Below are 23,812 nucleotides of genomic sequence, written 5' to 3'. Positions count from 1 at the left end.
AATTTTCCTTACTTATAACCCTGCCAAACATCCCCACCTCCTCCCTCCCCCCAGAAAAATAAGCAGAAATCCAACTCAGACCCTTTAGCAAGCCGCACTTTATGGAATGAAATTCAGGGAGGGTTTTGTTTCAGTAAAACAGCAAGTTTTGAAAGCCTCCATGACTTCGGTAAAAAATAATGAAAAATAAAAATTGTATAGTAATTGAAGGACAGGAATGGTATCATGAAGGAGCAAAAATAGAGAAAGTGGTTGGCACTGTCAGAGGATAAAGTTGACTTTTACTCTTGGTTTTGTGTGGTGGTTTAGGGCATGTAGCTTAGAACGTGTGGATCGGGAATTGCAGTGGAGACTGTCCTATGGAATGGCTGTTACTTGTTAAATTGTGAGGCACAGTATATAAAATTACTCCTCCCACATTCCTTTTTTAAAATCTGAAGTGCAGTTTCCTTTGTGGAATTTCTTCTTGAAAAGCACTTGTTTGGGACTCTTGATCTCGGGGTTGTGAGTTCAAGCCCCACACTGGGAGTAGAGATTACTTAAAAATAAAATCTTTTTTGTTTTTTTAAGATTTTATGTATTTATTTATTTGACAGACAGAGATCACAAGTAGGCAGAGAGAGAGAAAGGGAAGCAGGCTCCCTGCCAAGCAGAGAACCCGATGCGGGGCTCAATCCCAGGACCCTGGGATCATGACCTGAGCCGAAGGCAGAGGCTTTAACTCATTGAGCCGACCAGGCGCTCCTTAAAAATAAAATCTTTTAAAAAAAGAAAGAGTAGCACCTGTTTGAGAGGAAACTGACTGATATGAGCTCACGAGCCACCTGTAAGTACTGGATGTCACTATATTTCTTCTGTACAGAAACGAATTTTGTGAAATTAGTCATGAAGAATGATTTTTGTCTTTCTTCACCATTCTTCCACTTCACAGATCTTTATTGAGGGCCTGTTAGGTGCTAAATGGTGGGGAGAGGGCTCTGCGCTTCCTGCCCTCGGCCAGTGCCCCCTTCCGACTTCTTGTGTGGCAATTGAGGGATGAGCTTGGCACTTGGAGCTAGTGGCCTTGGGCCTATGGCCTGACTTGGCCCTTTATTTATTTTGAGACCTCAGGAACTTAAAACTGAGTCAACTTTTCACCTGCAAAGGGGGAACTGTCACAGAATTGTTAACCTGGACTAATTTGGGTACAAACATGGTGCCTTGCAGGGCCTTTGTCACACTCCTCTGAATTCCTGTATGGGGCTCTCTTCTGGTTCCCTTGTGCTGGCTAGATGTCTCCTTCTCCCCTGGATCGGGAAGCATTAGGTGTGGAGTTTGGGAGTGACAGATGTTATGATTGTAATTACAATGATGATTTCTCCTTTTCTCCCCGCAGTGCTCTTGGCTACGTTGTCTCTTTGATTCATTAGGTTAGGGAGATATTTTTACTTTATGGATGAAGACTTCGTCCTTGTTGAAGTCATACAGCGGAAGGAGTGGGACTAATCACTGATGCTAAGCCCAGTGGTCTGTCTGCTGCGCAGTATTGACCCTGGGACTGGAGGGTCCTTTCAGCGCAGGAAGACCGCTTAATGAGAAGCAATTACGACGACTGTCTCCAAATCAGAGTTTTATTTTCAGATTTTTGTTTTTCCACTTATGGCTGTGTGTCCTTAAGCGACTGATCTCTCTATAATAGTACACCACAAAATTGATTAACCCCTAACTGTAGGGGTGCCTGGGTGGCTCAGGTCATGATCCTGGGGTCCTGAGACCGAGCCTCATTTTGGGCTCCCTGCTCCGTGAAGAGTCTGCTTCTCCCTCTGCCTCTGTCCTGTCTCCCCTTCCCACCCCAGCTTGTGCTCTCAATAAATAAATAAGAAATTTTTAAAAAGGAAGCGGCTCTGCTTAAAAGGACAACATCAGGTATATGACTATTTGTAAATACTGAATAAACTGAGGAGGATATAGGCTGGGGACTTGTTAAGGAACCATCACGTCAGGGAGAGAGGAAGAAAGAGGACCCACCCAGATCATCATTTCCTGATTAGAAGGAGTGTGAGTGTGGGTGACAAAGCTGGGAATCATCACTTTGACTAAATTTTATTTTTTATTTTTTCTCTCTTTCCTGATTTGACCCACGGCTAGGACATGAGGTGAGGAGTGGTGTGTCAGAAACTGCTGACAATTTCTGTCTGCATGGTTAGGGGCAGACACCGGAGCGAGGCTGCTGGAGTTCCAGTGCAGCAACTTCATGCTGGCTGCTCAGCTGCTTTGTGCCTCAGCTACCTTATCTGTGGGGAATAATGAGTTAATACATATACAATTTACTTATGTATTTACTTAATACATATACATTTACTTATTAAAAAATTTATTAGGACATACATGCACGCAAGAGCGGGGAGGGGCAGAGGGAAAGTGAGACAAGCAGACTCCCTTGGAGAGCCCCCCTCAACGCAGGACTCGATCCCAGGACCCTGAGGTCATGACCCCAATCCAAGAGTCAGATGCTCAGCTAACTGAGCCACCCAGGCGCCCCCACCATTGAGATTTAAATCACTGACCACATAGTAAGCAGTGATTATCTTAAAATGGCCTTTTGAGCAGTTTCATCTGCGAGAGAACATCCAGAGACACAGGAATAGAAATGATCCGATCAGAGTAATTAAAGGCTTTCACTTAACTTTGAGATCCCAAGTAGGGCATAGCAGTCTTCTGTGAAGAAGATTCTTAAACATCAGGTGGGTGTTTGTACCTCAGGGGAAGTGGAGAACGAGGCTAGTAATGTGAGCAGTGAGGGTATAACTCACTGTGGCTGTGTTTTGTTTCATGTAGGAGAGCTCCAGGGTTGGGCCCCCTCCTGCCAGTAGGTATTAGGGATTCCTCTTTCGTTGACGGGCATAGCAACCCAGTTGCTTGAAGTCCCTCATGAATTTCTGGCTACAGTTTTCATGTCTCTTGCTTTCCCACCTGAGGCGCTGGACAGGGAGTGGACTGTGTGCAGCGCTATTCCCAGTCCTTTGCCTGAGCTTAGCCATCAGTGTCAGCTCTTCCTGTTTAAAAGCTTGTCACTCTCTCCAGCAAAGACTCCACATTTTTAAAAACGTTTACCCCCAGTTTTATTGAGATATAATTGACAAAATTGTAATATATTTAAAGTGTGCAATCTGATGATTCTCACAATCAAGGTAACACGTCCATCACTTCTCATAACTACAGTTTTTGTTTTTGTTTTGTTTTGGGTGAGTCTGCCGTTTATTTCATTGAGTGTGTGCTGATGAGGCAGTTTAATTCTGGGTGGAAACCTCATGGAGCCCTTCCAGAGAAGTTAGGATGTCCCTTGTAGTGGGTAGCCTACTGCAGGAACAAAGTGTCTCTTGAGTGCCTACTCTCCCAGGGGTCGTGTACAAAAATGAGTTAAAGGCTGAGTATCTCTCTTCTTGTGGGCCCACAGACTAGAGATGGAGTGAGTGTAACAGATGTCTGGTCCTGTTTGAAAATGGCTGATGAGAGGTCAGAGTAAAGTACCTCAGGGCACGGGAGGCCAACGCCAAGCTCAGGGGCTTGGGGACGCTTCACAGAGCAGGGCAGATTTGAGTTGGATCTTGAGAACGAGCAGGCCTGAAAGGTTTGAGAGAGAGAACATTTCAGGTGGGTCATTGAAAGCTCCTTGAGTACGTTCCTGCTGGCTGCCAGGGAGCAAGTGTGAAAGCAGGGACGTTGACCACTCGCTCACTGTGCTGGCTCTCCTGCTCTCTATACAACTCCATAGGTGTTCGGTCACCAGGGGACTGCTGCCTGCTCCGTGCCACCTGGAAGCAACCACTTAGCTCTACAGGCATCTCCTGTGAAGCCTTCCGGACAGGCCTTGGGCCCGCCCTGACAAAGTATCATAGCCTGGGGGGTGCGTACAGCAAAAATTCATTGCGTCTCAGTTCTGGAGACCAAAAATGCAAGATCAGAGGGTCGGTAGGGTCGGTTCTTTCTGAGGCTATGACGATTAATCTGTTCCAGGCCTTTCCACCAGCTGCTGGCAGTTTTCTGGTGATGACTGGTGTTCATTGGCTTGTAGATGCATCACCTCAGTGGACCTCTGCCTTCATCTTCACATGGTGTTCCCCGTGTATTTATGTCTGTATCTGAATGTCCTCTTTTTATAAGGACACCAGCCATATTGGATGAGGGGCCCATACTGTCCCAGTATGACCTCATTTTAACTAATTACATTTGTCGTGATCCTGTTTCCAAATATGATGCATTTTGGGGGAGCACAGTTCAACCCATAGCACCCTTACTCTGCTCTTTCTGCCTCCCACCATCAGACACTTCTCCCTGCTGATGTAAGTGGGTTTCTGTTATGGCAGCACGACTGTTTGATTACATTTCTTTGTCTGTCATCTACTCATTTTGCAACTTTTTATCTCCAGCGCCTTACACAGAATGGGGAAAGTAGCAGTAGTGGAGATCTGTTAAGCACCAGGAAGTAATAGAAGTCAAGGAAGGTAGTACAGAGGTCTCTTCTTTTCTTGTTTTCCTATTGACTCCAAAGGCTGTCTGGATTGGGTATCAGGTGGCCAAGGAGACCAGCAGAAACGACCACTTTTATGATTTTTGATACCTTCTGATTTATTTTCTTTACAGCAATAATTCATTATTACCTGGCAGCCATTATGGTTTCTGAGAAATGTTTTCTTTTCTTTTTTTTTTTTAAAGATTTTATTTATTTATTTGACAAACAGAATACAAGTAGGCAGAGCAGCAGGCAGAGGGAGAGGGAGAAGCAGGCTCCCCCCTGAGAAGGGAGCCCGGTGTGGGACTCAGTCCCAGGACCCTGGGATCATGACCTGAGCTGAAGGCAGCTGCTCAACCTGGGAGCCACCCAGGCACCCCCTCTGAGAAATGTTTTAAGAATATTTAGAAACCAATATGACCCTCTGGGTCTTCTAGCAGACACTTGATCCAGAGAATTTTGTTAATGACAAGTTTCTTGTTTGGTTTGAGTGTCCTGCCTTTAGGGATTCAGCAATAAGACAAGTGAAGGTCAGAATAGTTAGCCATTAGCAAAATGTCTGTGCTGGAAGGGAGATGCAAAGAAATAATTGAATGTGCCCACAAGCTTTAGAATGAGCTCATGGATATTTTAGAGAAACAAAAATTTGTCTAGTTTCTGATCTAAAGTTTAGTTACATGTTGGGATGGATCATCCTGGGGCTAGAATAACTTCGGTAAGAAAGAATATTCCAGGGCACACTTTGTTATTTCCAGATCAGTAAATAACATACAAGGCCCAGTGGTGTCTTGTGGGACATTAGACAAGGGATGTTGATGTTAAAATATCCTTTCATCCCATTATCAGTGGTTTCTTTGTGAAAGAGCTCGCTGAAATGCGTCCATCTGAAGGCAGGCAGAGAGCAGCTTATGTAAGGTCTTGAGATACTTTATTCCAAGAACAGGGAAAATTATGGAGCCTCTCAGACAATACAGAATAGACAAAATTTATATGCAAACAATGAATCGTGGACCACTACATCAAAAACTAATGGTGTACTGTATGGTGACTAACATAATAAAAAAAAATAGAGTACTGTGGTGAATCCTGCTTTATCCTTCCTCCAGCTTCAACATTATTAGTGTGTGGCCCGTCTTGTTTATTTTGTGTAACCTGTACTCTCCCTCCCCCCAGAGAAGCTGTAGGCAAATTCTAGATACTCTTTCATCTACAACTATTTCTCTATGTATCTTATATGTCTAATATAAACATAATAATTTCACACCTAAAACTTTTAATAATAATTCTCTAATGCCTTCCAGGTCTGGTTGGTGTTCAAATGTCTAACTGTCTCAAATGTTATTTTTAGATTTAGATCAGGATTCAGCTAAGTTATTAGCCATCAGGCTTTTTAAAAAAATTTTTATTTATTTATTTGACAGAGACAGTGAGAGAGGGAGCACAAACAGGGGGAGTGGGAGAGGGAGAAGCAGGCCTCCCACTGAGCAGGGAGCCTGACGCAGGGCTTGATCCCAGAACCCTGGGATCATGACCTGAGCCAAAGGCAGACGCTTAACAACTGAGCCACCTAGGCACCCCTAGCCATCAGGTTTTAAGCAGGGGAGTGAGTGCTGACATTAGGCGTAATTTTGAAACTCCTGGTCTCTCTGGGAGAATGGCTTGGTGTGGGGGGTTGTTGGGGGACAAGGTAGAGAAACAAATTAGGAGGCTGTTGTGTGTCCAGGAGTGACGTGGGCACGGTCGGGTGTGGGCTCTCATGTGGACAGACCAGGGTTGGTTGTCAGGGTTCATCCAGACTTTTGGGTTCTGTTGAGTGTATGTGTTTATTTGAAAGGATTGTTCCCGGAGATTCCTTTGATTTAGGTAGCGACATATTAAGATTAGTGAAATCTTAAAATTCTTATACAGGTAAAATGATAGCAGCTTGCTAGAATATCGAGATAGAGAAACACTGATCTGCACTTTTCTTTAATCAGTTTGTTCAGCTTTAGTACAGTTAGCCATTGTATTATCTTGTCTGTGTGATTGTAATTATAGTAGTGATAGGATTACTGAAAAGATTAGGGAATTTTATAGTTTTTCACTTAAATGTTATAATCTTTTATGTATGTCATATCAAAAATCTTTTTTCTTTTTTTTAAAAAGATTTTATTTATTTATTTGACAGAGATCACAAGTAGGCAGGCAGAGGGGGAGGAGGAAGCAGGCTTCCTGCTGAGCAGAGAGCCCGACACGGGGCTCAATCCCAGGACCCCTAGACCTTGACCTGAGCTGAAGGTAGAGGCCCAACCTACTGAGCCATCCAGGCGCCCTGCCAAAAATCTTTATAGCTTCATAATACTGCATTGAGCAGATTTTAATATTGATTTTGTGACCAAATATTGGTCACAAATATTGGTCACAATAGTATTGACTTGTATACTGTTAGATGTTAACAGGTGGGCATTTCAGTTATTGTTTTAAGAGATTTATAGAGAGCCCGAGCAAGCGTCGGGGGAGGGGCAGAGAGGGAGAGAGAGAGTCTCTAGCCGGCTCCCTACAGAGTGTGGAGCTTGAAGCAGGGCTCAGTCTCTGGCCCTCTAGGTCATGACCTGAGCTGAAATCAAGACCTGGATGCCTGGCTGTGCCACCCAGTTGCCCTAATACCTTTTAAAATTTTTAAAATACTCTAATGTTGCCAGAAATTTTTTTAAAATCTGCATTTTCCCTTTTTTTTTCCCAAAAAATTGGATTAAGTAATAACTTACTTATAGAGATCTTTCTAGAAAACTTGGCTGCCTTAACATGCTCTTAAAAACTAGGTTAATGAAACCTGAAGGCATAACTGACAAAAACTAAGTACAGTTTTGTGCTTTAACAATAGAATGATGTTTTTTCTTGATTACTGGGCTCAGAATATGTGTACTTTGATTTAAGTGTATAGACTTCTTATTGAAGGAAGGAACACGTGCGTAGCTAGACTGCAGTCCTCATCTGACACATTCACACAGCAGCTCCTCATAAAAAGAGCAGTCTCTGCCTTATCTCACTTTTCAAAGACATCGTGCGTCAGCTCTGGGACAAGAAGAGGGTGTTTCCGGGTCCATACTTTCTGGTGAGAATGGCTTCAGATTGGCCTCGTTTAGTGATAGAGAAATAACAGTACTGTGTGTTCTTCCCCTTTTCTTGTTTCTGAAACACTGAAGTAGAGTTTTTGTGTTATTGGCTCGTGATGTTCAGCTTCATTTCCCTCTGATGAAGAAATGTCAGACAACCTTTGTTTTGTTCTTTGCATCAATCTTTAGGAACAAACTAGGTTAAAGTGAACAAATTAAACTGCAAATTTAGAGGATACATTTAGAGAAGAGTAAGTTTTAAAGATTACGTCCAGGTCCTTGGTTTATTTATTCTGTGTTGACTTTTAGTCCCTAATTGTTTTCATACTTTCAGTCCTTAAAATAGTGTTACTTTAAGCATACTGTTAGTTCTGTCATATCTTTAGGTTTCGGAAGAGCAATATCCAGATTGATCTGTCTTAAAAAGAAGGGGGGGGGAGTTTCCTCCAACTGATTCTTTGACTGTTGGTACCATAAGATATTTTTTAAATGAACTCTTCTTTAAAGCCTTGCGTTCCCATTGTGGTCCAAGTTCAGTGACACCGGTATGACTTGGGAGCTCCTGAGAGATGCAGAATCTCAGGCTCTTGATTTCCTCCCTTCCCATCCCTTTGGGGCCATTGTACCCCCGCACTGCAGCTTTTGCCTGGTCTTCCTCACTATTTACAGTGTGGCTTAGAGATTAAGAACCCGCCAGGTGGCCTGCAGTTTGAATCCTAGTCCTGCTGCTTCCTAGCCGAGTGACCTGAGTTCCCTCATCCGTGAAGTGAGGAAAACACGAGTGTATCCATATACAGGGGAGCGAGAGCATGAGCACAAGTGAGAGCCAATGGACTCCCCTCCCCTCCCCACCATTGTGTCCATGCTCTGTGACAGCACAGCAAACCTGCTGGTACTTCCCAGCTTCAAGTCATTATCTTCTTCTTCTTCTTCTTTTTTTTTTTTTTAAAGATTTTTATTTATTTATTTGTCAGAGAGAGAGATTGAGAGCACAAGCGCATAGGCAGGCAGAGGCAGAGGCATCGGGCTCCGCCAAGCAAGGAGCCCGTTGCAGGACTCGATCCCAGGACCCTGGGATCATGACCTGAGCTGAAGGCAGTGGCCCAACTGACTAAGCCACCCAGGTGATCCAAGTAATTATCTTCTTTTTTATTTTTTTAAGATTTTATTTATTTATTTGACAGACAGAGATCACAAGTAGGCAGAGAGGCAGGCAGAGAGAGAGGAGGAAGCAGGCTTCCTGCTGAGCAGAGAGCCCGATGCAGGGCTCGATCCCAGGACCCTGAGATCATGACCCGAGCCGGAGGCAGAGGCTTTAACCTACTGAGCCACCCAGGCCCCCTCCCCCCCCCAGTCATTATCTTCTTATTCACGTCTCATGATTCTGTGCGTCAGGGATGTGGGCAGTGTTAGCTGCTTGGTTCTTGTAGGCCACGGGATGGTTTTCAGGCTTTTTTTCAAAAAATTATTATTTATTTATTTGACAGACGGATCACAAGTAGGCAGAGAGGCAGGCAGAGAGAGAGGAGGAAGCAGGCTCCCTGCTGAGCAAAGAGACCTATGCAGGGCTCGATCCCAGGACTCTGGGATCATGACCTGAGCTGAAGGCAGAGGCTTTATTTAACCCACTGAGCCACCCAGGTGCCCCCAGGCTTTTTAAAAAAAATTGTGATTGTAATGATTAAGTTGTAAGTGTTCTTTATATATTCTGGGTGTAGATCTCTTCAAAGATAAATGATTTTCAAATACTCCTCCCATTCTGTAGCTGTCTTTTTATTCATGTGTCCTTTGAAGCACATTTTTAAAGAAGTCCAGTTTATCTCTTTTTTTCATCCTGTTGCTTGTCCTTTTGATGTCATATGAAACTGTGCCTGACCTGAAGTCTCATAGATTTACTCCTGTGTTTTCTTCTGAGAATTTGATAGATTTTGCTGTTCCATTTAGGCCTGTGCTCTATTTGGAATCAATATTTGTGTGCCGTGTAAGGAAGGGACACAGATTGCATTTAAATAGCTCCTTTAATCGAATCTTTAAAATCTTTTCCTTGTTCATCCTGTGTGGCCTGAGGAACTCTTCCTCACCATCAAAACTCTGCCTGTGGCTCCTGAGTCTTTCTCACCTTGTTTCTTCCTCCTTTCCTTCTTGTTCTTAATTGATTCAAAATTGTCTCTTTGTATACTGCCAAGTGCTAGGGACTTGCCCAGGTGCTAGTTCTGTTCCTTCCCACTATGCATTCCACTAGCCAGTTTCTCTCCTCTCCAACGTTTGCTGTTGTCTCTGTGCTGATGACTTCTGATCCAGTCCCTCTTCCCTTCTCATGAGTCAGGGAGCCCAGCTTCCCCAATGTGAGCACAGTGTCCTGTTGCTTTTTGTACCTAGCACAGTGGTGAGATGTAGTAGATGCTCAGTAAACACTAAGTTGTCAACAATAGAAACGAAATTATTTCTATGCTTAGTAAAGGGTGCTCTTTAGTGATTTAGTAGTTAAAGATGAATATAATTTAGTATTTGAACATCATTTCAAAGAAAAGATTGGGATTAAAAAGAGTGTAAGTAAGTAGCCATAATAATAGACTTTTAAATTTGAGTCATTTGGGCATCTTTTAGTCACAGAAGAGTGCATGTTGATGTTTTCAGTACCTGCTCTTTTTTGAACTGAAAAGGTGATCTGATGAGGAGCATTTCCTGTTTGCATGAATTTAGGTGTGTGAGTAGCTTCTTTCTTATTGATCCGTTTGGAGAATCCTTTGCAAAATCACTACTAACACATTTTCAGGAAAATATCATAAATCAGATTTCTCTGGAAATGAACTGTGCTTCTCCTGGTAGGTCCTTTCTGTATGGGACAGGATCGTGACTTAAACTATCTTGTCAAAATTCAGTATCTAGGGTTGCCTAGGTGGCTCAGTTGGTTAGGTGTCTGCCTTCAGCTCAGGTCATGATCCCAGGTTCCTGAGATCAAGTCCTGCATCAGGCTCCATGCTCAGTGTGGAGTCTGCTTCTCCTTCTCCCTCGCCTGGCTGCTCTCCTGCTTGTGCTCTCTCTCTTGCTCTGACAAATAAGTAAACTCTTTTTAAAAAATTCAGTATCTAATTCTTTTTCAGTTTGACAGAGGATACAATAGCTTTGTGAGCTTGTTTTCCTGTTGTCTGCCAAAGAACAATGGCGAGGACAAAAAATGCCGTTGGTCTGTAGAAGGGTGGGAGATGGCTGGTGTGTGCCTCCGAGGCCACAAAGATACCTCGCACGTGATGGCTCTGACTCAGTCACTCCTGACGTTCTCACACTGAAGGCTGTGTTTGCCAGGCTGATGTGCTTGTGATGAAATGCTGTTGGACATTGATTCAAACACAAGACTTTCTTGTATGTTGATTCTGTAGGAACTGAGAAAGATTGTGCCATGAATGGGGACTCTCGTGCCGCGGTGGTGACCTCACCACCCCCGACCACCGCCCCGCACAAGGAGCGGTACTTTGACAGGGTGGATGAAAACAACCCGGAGTACTTGCGAGAGAGGAACATGGCACCGGATCTTCGCCAGGACTTCAACATGATGGAGCAGAAGAAGAGGGTGTCCATGATCCTGCAGAGTCCTGTAAGCCTTCTTGCTGCACAAGGGTCTTCTTCCTTCTCTGAGGCTTCAGCTCTTAGCTCTGTTGTGCATGCCAGAGTGCCTGCATTTCCACCCAGGAAATTCTTGCCTTGTGTGTATGTGCATGGCTGGGGAAAGAATTCCATTCAGTTCAAGTTATCAGGCAGAATAAATGAAAGATCTTCATTGTCATAAAGGAGAGGAGGTGCTGGCTTCTCCTTTTTATTCTCTCCCTACTTCTCCATAGAGTCTCTTTGTTTTTCGAACTGTTTAAAAATTACTGTTACCTCTAGGCCCCCTCCCCTGGTGCTGGGCACTTGGTAGGCCTCAATAGGACCTCATCATTGATTGGTTTTTCCTCTAGTGACACCAGCACTTTAAGCCACAAGCATGCCCTCTGTGTTCTGTTCATGTCCTTACGTAAAGGAGTTCTGTCTCCATCACTTCCTTGTGTTGCTGCTGCTGCCCTTGTGTGTGCTTCATTTCTTTTTCCCTTCTGATCTTGTTCCCTTAAAGCTTCGGAGTGTTATTAGGGAGATACTCATGGAATTCTTTTAATGTTTGTCTTTTACATGCTGCTCAAGGAACCTGGAGAGTTAGCAGTGAACAGGACAAATAAATGTTCTAAGAGATTTTGTTTGTTTGGTTATGATTAGTCTTCACATATTGTGGAGGTATAATTTAGAGGAATTTATGCAGATCTTAAGTGTACAGCTTGGTGAGTTTGGACATGAGTATAACACCTGTGTGAGCACCTGCTGGGTCAAGTTTCTGACCTTACACCCTCCTGGAAGAAAGTGAACAAGAGACATCAAACAGAAGCGCAGTGCAGGAAGCAGTGGGGTGATTGGACTGAGTGGTGGTTCGCACAGGCCTCTCTGAGGAAGGGAGCGGAAGGAGCCAGCCCTGCAGGAATGGGGGTGTTCCAGTGTTCCAGTTGAGGGGCAGCAAGTGAAATCCCTAGCTCAGGGATGAGCTGGATGGGCTTGGAGAGTCGAGGCACCAGTGTGGTCTGATCACAGTAGGTGACAGGGAGGGGGCAAGTCCTGGAAGGCTATGTAGGTTCGGGTTAGGAGTTTGTTTTGCATTCAGAGTATAATAGAGTCATCAGAGGGCTGTAGGCAGGAATGGCGCTAGTTTAATATATTCTTAGAGAAAGAACACATGCAAGCAGAGGGTTGCGGGGGAGGGGAGCGTGAGCAAGAGAATCTTAAGCCGAATTTGGGCTTAGTCTCACGACCCTGAGATCATGACCTGAGCTGAAATCAAGAGTCAGATGTTTAACTGACTGAATCACCCAGGAGCCCCTGGTGTCATTTCATTTTTGAAGGTTTGGTATAGAAGGAGTATTGTAGGGGTGCCTGGCTGGCTTGGTCTGTAGAGCATGTGACTCTTAATCTCAGGATCGTGAGTTCAAGCCCCACTTTGGGTGTGGAGCCTACTTAAAAAAAAAAGTAAAAGAAAAAATGTGTGGGGCAAGAGAGAAAGCCATCTTCCAAGCAGGAGGTGGCAGTAATTTTTGAGTTTTATTTTGAGGGTAGGTTCAGTAGAACTTGCTGATAGATGATGAGGAAGAGGTAGAGTTAAAAATGAATCAGAGAACATTTAGATTTTAGGCTTGAGCAGTTTCCTATGTAAAAGCCACAAGAAATGAAGGAAACATCACTGGGGGCAGAGTGCAGAAAGTTGACTTATGGCACCGACTGTGTGCAGGTGCTATGCAGGCCCCCATCCACAGGTCGTCGAGGACAGACATAGTCAGCATCAACTGTGACGATCTGAATGCAGTGTGGGACCCTGAAACAGAGAAAGGACATAAGCTGAAAGACCAGAAAGCCTGGAATTGCTTCCTAGGGATGTCCAGGTGCTGGATTCTTGGTTTTAGGAGCGCAGGAGTTGAGCCACTTCACGGAGTGGGAAAGCCCACCCTGTGGGCACAGATGCTGATGGTTGCATAGATCCCGGAGGGAGCTGGAGAGTTTTCTTCAGGTTGATCCTCTGCTCTCAGGGAATCATCAGTGGGGTCACCTGCTGAGAACGGGCCCAGATAGGTGTGAGAGTGGGTGAGGGGATGGGCTGTCTTTGGGTTAGTGTGAAGGGCACACTCAGGTTAGGGTCATGAATTTATAGTGGGACGATACAGCATGATCCCCCTGCTCCAGCCACTTTCAGCAGCATGAATAGACAGAGTGAAGGGTTGAATTTAACCAGGGTTGGGGTATTCCCAGGTGAAATGGTAGAGAGTGCAGGTGTGAGCAAGGGAATGATTATAATGTTAAACCAAGGCTCTAAGTGGGTGAGGGAGGTCAGGACACAGGGAAGGTAAGGGATGGTGGACCAGTGTTAGGGTCACGATGGAGTTGAAGAAAGGGTGAGTTGGAAGCTAGGAGGGGAACCCATACTTGGGGCACAGTTACTAGGAAAGAGCACATGTAGGACATGATCATGCACATGGGAGGCCTGGGTGATTGGATGACAGGGTCACTAGAGGAGAGGCGGGCCGTTTGCTGAGAGGTGAGGGTGTGGATGTTGAACCACCAGTATTTAGGACCAACGAAGCACACAAGGTCACTGGCCGTGAGTGCTGGCTGGAGTAGACTCTGGGATCTGGCTGGGTGGCTCCAGGCCCTCATCGGCCTCTGCTGTGCTCAGCTCCTTACCGCACATGTAGGGCATCAGGGCGGCTGTGGATACTGAGGGCTTCTTACACTGTGGTTTTCTTTTTGTGTGTTATATGCTAAGCTTTAGGTTCCTTAATGGCAAGGACTATTTTTTTCTAGCTGTATATCTTCAGTGCCTAGAACAGCACCTGGGACTTAAACATGTGTTGCACTGTGTACGTGGGCTGAATTGTGGTGTCGTGTACATACATTGTACATGCGTGTTGAACTGAGCTTCCCATAGATACATCTGTGGATTTGGAAACGGTGGAAAGAGAGGGTTTGATTTTTCAGGTTGAGGGCCTGTGAGGGCAGGGAGCTTGTTTTATGCAACTGTTGTCCTCTGTGCCCAGCATACTCTGTGACCTTTAGTGAGGCTTCTGGATCTGTCTGTATCCCTTTATCCTGTGTCTGCATATCTGTCTAGATCGTTGCCTTTGCCATTGATACCAAAGATGGCTGAGTAACTGTGTTTTGTTTATTTCTTCTTTTCAGTCAAAGCCCTGTCAGCTTTCCCTTCCTTCCTTGACTCCCACAGAATATGATCTATGACATCATTTGTCATTGGTAAATAGGGGTTCCTCTAGCCACTCCTGGTTCCTTATATTCTTTTATACCATTGTATTAAGTGTAATACATGTATTGCTTGCTTCCTGCAAGCTAATGATAGCTATACTTGGACTATCCCTGGGCATTATGTCTTTTCAGCTTTTCATTCAAGCAATGAAAAACTAGAAGTTGAATATGGAATCATCCAGAAACCCTTGGAGTGTTTGTAATCAGATGTGGGTGTTCGTTCAGTGAGCTCATATTTTCTTTTCTTTTCTTTTCTTTTTTTTTTTTTTTTAAAGATTTTTAAAAATTTATTTGTCAGTGAGAGAGAGAGCATAAGCAGGGGGAGCAGCAAGCAGAGTGAGAAGGAGATTCCCCGCTGAGCAAGGACCTGACATGGGACTCGATCCCAGGACCATGACCCGAGCTGAAGGCAGGCGCTTAACTGACTGAGCCACCCAGGCATCCCAAGCTCACATTTTCATTTTAACTAGTATTTATTTGATAAGATACTTTTTTTTTTTTTTAAAGATTTTATTTATTTGACAGAGACACTGCAAGAGAGGGAACACAAGCAGGGGGAGTGGGAGAGGGAGAAACAGGCTTCCCACTGAGCAGAGCACCTTATGTGGGGCTCGATCCCAGGGTCCTGGGATCATGACCCAAGCCGAAGGCAGGCACTTAATCCAGGCACCTCTGATAAGATATTTCTTTGTAGGATATGTGAAAAATTATTTCAACACGGTTTGGGAAAGCAAAGCTATAAATTAACCTGTATTGTTAAAGTAGTGACTTTATATTAAAGTCACCATCCACCCAATTTAATCCTTTTACCTAGTTTAGGATCTTTTTTAAAAATTTAGGATTATTTGATAAAGGATGAATGTTTTAGGATTTCTTTTTCAACTTCTAAAAAGTGATTAATAGAATCTATTTTGAGAAAAAACTATTTTGAAGAAAATACTGAGAAGCACAAAGTAGAACATGAAAATTGCTAATAATTCCATCACTGAGATCATTATAGTAAACATTTGGATGTATTTAGTGTTCTATGTTTAGATACGTATTCACTCTTAAAAACACGGATTCTGGGGCGCGTGGGTGGTTCAGTGGGTTAAAGCCTCTGCCTTCGGCTCAGGTCATGATCCTGGGGTCCTGGGATCAAGCCCTGCATCGGGCTCTCTGCTCCGTGGAGAGCCGCCTTCTCCCTCTCTCTGCCTGCCTCTCTGCCTACTTGTGATCTCTGTCTGTCAAATAAATAAATAAACTCTTAAAAAAAAAAAGATTCTGTTGCTTTACAACCATTTCACAATCAAAAATATATGAAGAGCAATTTTATGTCATTTAATTTTGCTCAGCCTTTCATGTTGACCGTGTGCATAGATGGACCATGTCCATTATAAGGTGGAACTGTGTGTGTATTCATATTTCTACTGTTTCATATGTCGACTGTTACCTGCTTCTCTTTTGTCAGTCCTGCTGGAACTAACATCCATATGAATTCATCTTTGAGTATATCCCTAATTATTTCTTTCAAAAAGATTATTAGTGATAGAATGTTAAGATTTTTAAGCTTTTGTATTATTTACATTACTTTCTAGAAATAATGTAGCAATTGATGCTCCAAGTGGTAATATATGAGAATATCCATTTACTTTTCTAGCCCTGGATGAAAAGAAACAAAAAGGTAGTCTGTGTGTTAGTTACCTCTGCCTTCCCAAGGCATGGAAGAGAGATAGTGTCTCACTGTTCTCATTTGCCTTTTGCTAGGCTTTCTGTGAAGAGTTGGAATCAATGATACAGGAACAATTTAAGAAGGGGAAGAACCCCACAGGCCTTTTGGCGCTACAGCAGATTGCAGATTTCATGACCGCGAACGTACCGAATGTATACCCCGCAGCTCCGCAAGGGGGGATGGCGGCCTTGAACATGAGTGAGTAGTTCCTGACTCTCTGCACCCATTCGGTCATTTTGTAGGCTAAATTTCCTGTTCTTATGGGAAGTTGATTGGTGTACATTGTGATACACAGAATTGAGTTTTTTGAAAATTAATGTTTTAGTCACAGTGAAAGGCTGTAAGTCTGAAAATGTCTTGAAGGTAGAGGGCTCCCTTTTTTAAAATTTATTTTTATTTTTTCTTAAAGTTTTACTTATTTATTTGAGAGAGTGTGTGTATGCACAGAGGGTGGGAGAGAGAGGGAGAAGCAGGATCTCTGCTGAGCAGGGAGCCCTATGTGGGGCTCCATTGTAGGATCCTGGGACCATGACCTGATCTGAAGGCAGACGCTCAACAGCAGATGCTTAACGACTGAGCCACTGTAGGCATCCCTAGATGGCTCCCTTTTTTATGAGCCAATAGGACTGTTCTTTCTCAGGCTGATGGACTTTTTGTGTGACTTCACAGACCCTTTGTGAACTAAAAATACTCAGAAACAGTGCTTGTGGAAGAGCACATCAGTTTGCCTGAACTTATTTCAGCCAGGCCAGCATTTCTTATCTGCCACTCCTTACTGCTGCTTGTAAATGGGTGAGAGACAGACATTCCAAAAGCAAGCCGATTGGGAAATACTGGATGGGTGACCGTGAGCAAAGAATGGTTAGCATGCAGAGGTGGAGGAGCGTTGCTGTGGCTGTTGGACTTGTAAATGTTAACGTGACAGGGTGAACCCAGGGCAGCATGAGCGTCAGCCACTCTGACCTTTGTGCTGCGTGCTGGACCGATGCCTGACAGCTGTATTTGGCTAGTCAGCTTCTGATGGGCCAGCGTGCACCAGTGCTTTCTGTTCGGTCACCAGGCGTTGGCTACTTACCTGTCAGTTCCATGGTATTCTCAGAAGTTGACCGACACCCATCAGAGTGATGCATTGTTAATGTCCAGCGAGTGATGGACATTTACTAGCTAAGGTTTTACTCTGAAGTCAAACCGTAGTCAGATTTTCTTATTTTCACAGGATTCTTCATGGATTCTAGTGCTGTCTCATATGTATTAGATAAAAGGGTGATGTAATGTATTTACTTGCATATTGTCTTATAATTAGAGAAAAGGAAATTTTGTTGCAATAATGCCACACCAAAAAAGAGAAAGAAATCTGGGGGTTAGAAAGCGGGTGGAAGCCTCTGCCTTCGGCTCAGGTCATGATCCCAGGGTCCTGGGATCGAGCCCTGTGTCAGGCTCTCTGCTCGGCAGGGAGCCTGCTTCCCCTCTTTCTGTCTCTGCCTGCCTCTCTACCTACTTGTGATCTCTGTCTGTTAAATAAATTTAAAAAAAAAAGAGGAAGAAATCTAATTAATTTTAATTATATCTAATAGTATGTTTCTTAAGAGTACAAATTTAAAAACAAAGTAGTACAACTTTTGTTGTAAGCTATGTATAGATGGCATAGAACAAATGGTATACAGCTTACAAGTGGCATTCAGGTGTTATACCTTTACCGCTCCCACCTGGGTTAAGAAAGAAATTAAAGGTATTGATTGATTGCCTCTCCCCTATCATCCTCTCAGAAGGAAATGCCATCTTTCTTAAAGGTTTTATTTTGTTTAAAAAAATTATTTAATAATTTTTAATAGAATTTATTTCATAGAGCACAAGCAGAGGGAGAGGCAGAAGGACCAGCAGACTCCCCACTGAGCAGGGAGGCCAACAGTGCAGGGCTCGATCCCAAGATGCTGAGCTCAACATCTGAGCTGAAGCCAGATGCTTAACGGACTGAGCTACCCAGGTGTTGTTAGTAGCCATTGATGCTCAATACGTAGATCTATTTATTTTACTTTTAAGTATTTGCTACACCCAACGTGGGGTTCCATCTCACAACCTGGAGATCAAGAGTTACATTCTCCGCTAGCTGAGCCAGCCAGGCATCCCAGGAACCTCTGTCTTGACTTGTAACCACTGCCTTGCTCTTCTTCATGGTTTCATTGCCCAAATGGTCATCCCGAAATACTAGGGTTTAGTTTTCATCTATTTTTAGTACTTTTTCTTTAACCTTTTTCAGGCTACAATTTACCCCTTTCTCTCTCTTTTTAAGGTTTATTTTTAGAGAGGAGCGGGTGCCCATTTTGGGAAGGGGGAAAGGGAAAGGGAGAGAATATCAAGCAGACTTCTCCCTGAGCTCAGAGCCTGATGCAAGGCTGAGTCTCATGACTGGGAGATCATGACCTGAGCCGAAACCAAGAGTCAGACGCCCAACTGAGCAAACCACCCAGGCTCCCCAAAACCATTTTCTTTAAACTCAAAGTGTAAGGAGGAGGGGTGCCTGGGTGGCTAGGTCAGTTGAGCAACCAACTCTTGATTTCGGCTTAGGTCATGATCTCAGAATTGAGAGATGGAGCCTGCCATCAGGCTCCTTGCTCAGTGAGGAGAGGAGACTGCTTGGGTCTCTCTCTCTCTCCCTCTGCCCCTCCCCGTGCTTGTGCTTGCGCGCTGTCTCTCCCTCTGTCTCAAATAAATAAATAAGTCTTCAAAAAAAATAAAGAGGGATGCCTGGGTGGCTCAGTCCATTAAGTGTCTGCCTTTGGGTCCTGGGATCAAGTCCTGCATGGGGCTCTTTGCTCAGCGGGGAGCCTGCTTCTCCCTTTGCTTGCTGCTCCCCCTAATTGTTCTCTCTCTCTCTATGACAAATAAATAGATAAACTCTTAAAAAAAATGGGTTTGTTGACCTGCAGAATTTGCTACAGCCTGAATTTTGCTGATTCCATCTCCATGGTACTCCTATCCTTGTTCTTTGGTCTTCCAAGTTTATAGCAAGTTGGTAGTTGGATCTAGATGCTTGACTGTGTTTGGATTCAGCTTTCTGGCAAAGCCTACTCTCTGTAGGCGGTTCTGTGTTCTGACAGTGGGTACATAGTCTGGCGGTTCCTTTTTGCCTTGTTAGCAGCTATTGATTCTCAAGATGGAGGTCCATTAATTTAATAAAGATTCCAAGATGGAGATATTTTAATACCATCATTCCTCCTTTGTATTTATTAACTAGACTATTTCTGTAAAGAGCAACTTCCCTGGAAATGGGGCATGGCTGGAAAGGGGCCACCCTCTTCCCCATCAGTCATTGCATGTTTGAGGGGAATGTCTTGCTAAATTATTTGTAGATGATCTGTTTCTGGGTTGGAGTTTCACACGTTGCGGAGCAGTTTCCTCATTGTCATCTATTGAAATCAGGCTTGGGGCAGCTGTGTGGGTCAGTTGGTTAAGCGTCTGCCTTCAGCTCAAGTCATGATCCCAGGGTCCTGGGATAGACCTCTGCATTGTCCATTGTCTGAGCAACCTGAGTCTCTTTCTCCCTCTCCCGTTGCACCTGCCTCCCCCACCCCCCCGCTAGTGTGCATGCACTCTTTTCTCTCTCTCTCTCGCTTTCCCTCTCTTTCTCAAATAAATAAATAAAATCTTTAAAAAAAAAACTCAGGCTTGCACACAAGAAAAGGAGCTTTCTCTCAACTATTTTTGGTTACCCAGTGGTATGGTTTATATGGGAAAAGTAAACCTTTTCAAAATAAGTTGGTTTCCTGTCATTGTTTCTAAGATGACCAACTGTTATATTTTGGTATTATTTCATAGATTTCAGTATATTTAATGAGTTTCATAACATTGCAGTTAACCTTTCTGACTGGTGGAAGTCCCTTCAGGTTGACCCCTGAGCCTAGTAGTCTTTGACTTTCCATGCCATCCCCTACAAGGAGATGTTCTAGGCTCCCTGAGTATATTTCCTGCCCCAGGTCTGGAATTGGCCATTTCAAAAAGAAATCTTTAATTTCTTTTTGTGGGAAATGGAAATTAGTCTAGGTATTATAGCAGTGGGTACATTGCTGGGTACAGTAGCAGTGAGCTGGATTAGTCATTCTTTCTAGGCCTTTTTAGTGGATAGAGGTAGGAAATATATTATTACCTTATGAATTATATGGCATACTGTTGAATGTTGGAATTTTAAGTATATAGTGGAATTATAATTCTATTTAAAATTCAGTACTAAGGGGTTTTTACCTGATCTCCTCTAACCCTTATTTTCCTCTCTTCCACAACAAAAATTCTGGTTTTTAAGGACAACAGGAATAACAAAACCAGAATATTACATGATCACTCATTTGTTTTTCCCATGTATCACACACAATAGCGATACCCTACCAATATTATGTTCCCTCTTCATGATTGAAAATAGTTCCATTCTGTGTTGTCAGCATATAACCGTGACATGATATCATTTCCCTCTTACAACACTCATTTAGTATTATAATTAGTAACTTAATTCTGTAACAAATATATATTTAATGCTCACCATTGCCTTCGTATCAGTGTACTCCTAGTCATTTTGGTTGTCTTAAGTGCCTTCTCTAGTAGCCTTCTCAGAAAATGCTTGTGGAAACAATACTTTGAGTTCTTGCATGCTGGCCTTTATATGGCAGTATTAATTTGGTTTGGTTAGTTAGACCCTAGACTCATATTTTCGATTTTATGAATCTTAAATGATTTTCTTCAGCCTCAAAGCACTGCTGTTAAAATTGAAGATAGTCTTTCCACTTAAGTGACTTGGTCTCTTTTGCTGGATGTTCAGAGTACTTTTTTTTTCTTTAGAGGCGAGCAGTTTTAACCAGAATATATGTCTTAGCGTTGGTCATCCTGGGTTAATTTTCTCAGACGACGTGGTCTTCCAGATCTTTTGTATTCTAGGAACATTGAATTGGTTTTTAGTGTTTATCCTGTTCCCTTTTGTTTCCTACTGCCCAGATGCTGTTGTGTGCATGTTGGAGTTTGTCTTCCTTGACTGTCACTTGTTCTGAAGACCTATTTATTGCTTCATTTCTTTATGATTTAAAAAAATTCTCTTTACATTCTCTTCTCCTACTTTGAGTTTAGTATTTTTAAAATTATTTTTTCATTTATATCTAATTCCTTTTATGTTCTAGCCCTCATTTCTGAGTTTTTCTGATTATATTAAGTGGTTTTTTTTGTATCTTTTATTATTTTAATACTTTCTTTACCATGTTATGAAATAACAGGTTATAGTTTTCATCTGTTTTGTGGACATGTCTTTCTTGTGTGTTTTCATTATCTGTAGGGATGTGATTCTGCTCTTTTTTCTTGATAGAATTTTTGTATGGTATTTGATCATGGTATTCTGTTCATTTTTTTTTTAAATATTTTTGTTTATTTATTTTAGAGAGCACAAGCAGGGGGAGGGAGGGACAGAGCAAGAGGGAGAGGGACAAGCAGATTGCCTGCAGAGCCCAGCATTGTAGTTCAGTCCCAGGACCCTGAGATCATGACCCAAGCCAAAGTCAGACAACCAGCTGAGCCAACCAGGTGCCCCCTTTTCTTTTCATTTTTACATGAAATTAGTTTTCTTGAAGGATTCTGGTTCAGAAAAGTGTTTCTTTTATTCTTTTTCTTTTCTTTTCTTTTTTTTTTAAAGATTTTGTTGTTTGACACAGAGAGAGAGACAGCAAGAGAAGGAATACAAGCAGGGGGAGTGGGAGAGAGAGAGAGAAGCAGGCTTCCTGCTAAGCAGGGACCCTGATATGGGGCTCCATCCCAACCTGAGCCAAAGGCAGAGGCTTAAGGACTGAGCCACCCAGGGACCCCCCAGAAAAGCTTTTCTAATGTCATGGCTCTAGAGCTCCCTCTTCGTTGTTTTTGTGAAGTGCCAAAAAATATGGCAGTTTATTGAAGCGATTGGATTCTATTCCCCTTCCTTGTTTTTATCTGGATTCTTCACCTCTGTTTTCTTTATAGTTCTGTGTTAGTCAGTTTGGGTTCTAATTACCACAGATTTCTTTGTGTGAGACTTTGTCCTGAAAGTCAGTTTTAAATGGCTAGTTTGGAAAATTTTTTTAAGGATTTAAGTGGCAGAACTCCTGGTCTCAGCTGCTCAAATTGGCCCTCTGAGCTTATTGTAGTGAGTTCCTGGTGGTTCTTTTGGGAGTTTGGCAAATGGTCTATGGTTCCTTCTGCTTCTTCCTTCAGAGATGATGATGTCCTACACTGTATGTCAACCCTACCCAGTTATATTTTTTGTTTCATCACTCTACCTTATTACCTAGTGTTATAGGTATCACCCTTAGGTTTTCGCTTTGCTATCTTAGTTTGTGTAGCTAATTTTTTTGTGCAGGGTCGGGATAGAGATTTAATAAGATTGAAAAACTGTACTCACTGCTACCATCTTCTGAAAATCTTCTAAAAGACCGTTTTTAAGAATTAAAGATCTAAAGTAAATGTTGACCTGTGTTAAATCAAGATAATAGGTGGGTTTTTTTTATTGTTCTCGATGTTCTTCTGTTTGCTTAAGATCGTTTATAATTAAAGAAAAGATTCAAATTTAGCAACATGTAATGAGGAGTCATGCAGATACTTTTTTTCCCCCCTTCCTTCTCTGTATGTATGTTTTTGCTTGTTTGTTTTCCTTTTTCTTGCCTTATTGCATGGGTGAGAATTGCCAGTATTCAGTAAGAATGCCAGAGTATACATCCTTGCATACTTCTTGATTTTGGGAGAGAAACATTCAGTCTTTTGTCATTATGCTGGTTCCTGGTAGTTTTTTTGGTAGATGTCTCTTATCAAGTTGAGGACACTTGTATTCCTAATTTGTGGAGTGCTTTTATCCTAAATGGATGTTGAATTTTGTGAAATGCTCTTTCTGTATCTATTAAAATGATTGGTTTTTCTTCTTTAATTCAGTATAGTGAATTATATTTATTGCCTTTTTTTAAAAAAGATTTTATTTATTTATTTGACAGAGAGATAGATCACAAGTAGGCAGAGACGCAGACATAGAGAGAGGGGAAAGCAGGCTCCCCGCTGAGTGGAGAGCCCGATGTGGGGCTCGGTCTCAGGTCCCTGATATCATGACCTGAGCTGAAGGCAGAGGCTTAATCCACTGAGCCACCCAGATGCCCCTATTTATTGCTTTCTTGAATGCTGAACCAATTTTGTATGCCTGAGATAATCCCTTTTTGCCACCATCATGATGTGTTAGTCTGTCTGTTTATTGCTGGACTATTTGCTGAAATTTTGCTAAGTAATTTTTAGTCTGCGTTCATGGGAGATACTCGTCTTTTTTCTCACGTAACACAGTGTCTTTTTCTGGTTTTGATATCAAGGTGATGCTGGGCCTGATAGAGTGAATTGGAAAGTGTTTCTGGAAGAACTTGTGTAGAACTTTTGAGAAGAGTTTTTATGGAATTGGTATTTTTTACTTAAATATATGGTAGAATTCACAGTGATGTCATCTGGGTCTGGAGTTTTCTTTTTTCCTTCCTTTTTTAAAAGATGTTATTCATTTATTTATTTTAGAGAAAGGGAGCTCTTGCAAGAGGAGGGAGGGGCTGAGGGTTATGGCAAGGAGGAGGGAAAGAATAACAAGGAGATCCTGCCCTGGGCACAGAGCCCATGTAGGGTTTGATCCCACAACCCTGAGACCACAACTCCAGTTAAAAT

General features: G+C 42.8%; 1 protein-coding gene across 2 annotated transcripts in view; it reads left to right on the top strand.

Moving 5' to 3' along the window:
• Positions 1 to 23,812, top strand: part of LOC111149317 (adducin 1) — an 88,067-nt gene that overhangs the window by 31,391 nt on the left and 32,864 nt on the right. For both annotated transcript variants that reach the window (XM_022506315.1, XM_022506314.1), the window contains exons 2-3: positions 10,968 to 11,182; positions 16,162 to 16,324. In XM_022506315.1, coding sequence (XP_022362023.1) covers positions 10,988 to 11,182; positions 16,162 to 16,324 — 358 coding nt within the window. In that variant the 5' untranslated portion in view covers positions 10,968 to 10,987. The remainder of the gene's footprint in view (positions 1 to 10,967; positions 11,183 to 16,161; positions 16,325 to 23,812) is intronic.

The sequence above is a fragment of the Enhydra lutris genome, unplaced genomic scaffold (genome assembly GCF_002288905.1).
Source record: "Enhydra lutris kenyoni isolate GAN:26980312 unplaced genomic scaffold, ASM228890v2 scaffoldscaffold21, whole genome shotgun sequence".
NCBI lineage: Eukaryota > Metazoa > Chordata > Mammalia > Carnivora > Mustelidae > Enhydra > Enhydra lutris.
Note: the sequence above shows the minus strand (reverse complement) of the source record. Positions and strands in the feature narration are given on the sequence as shown.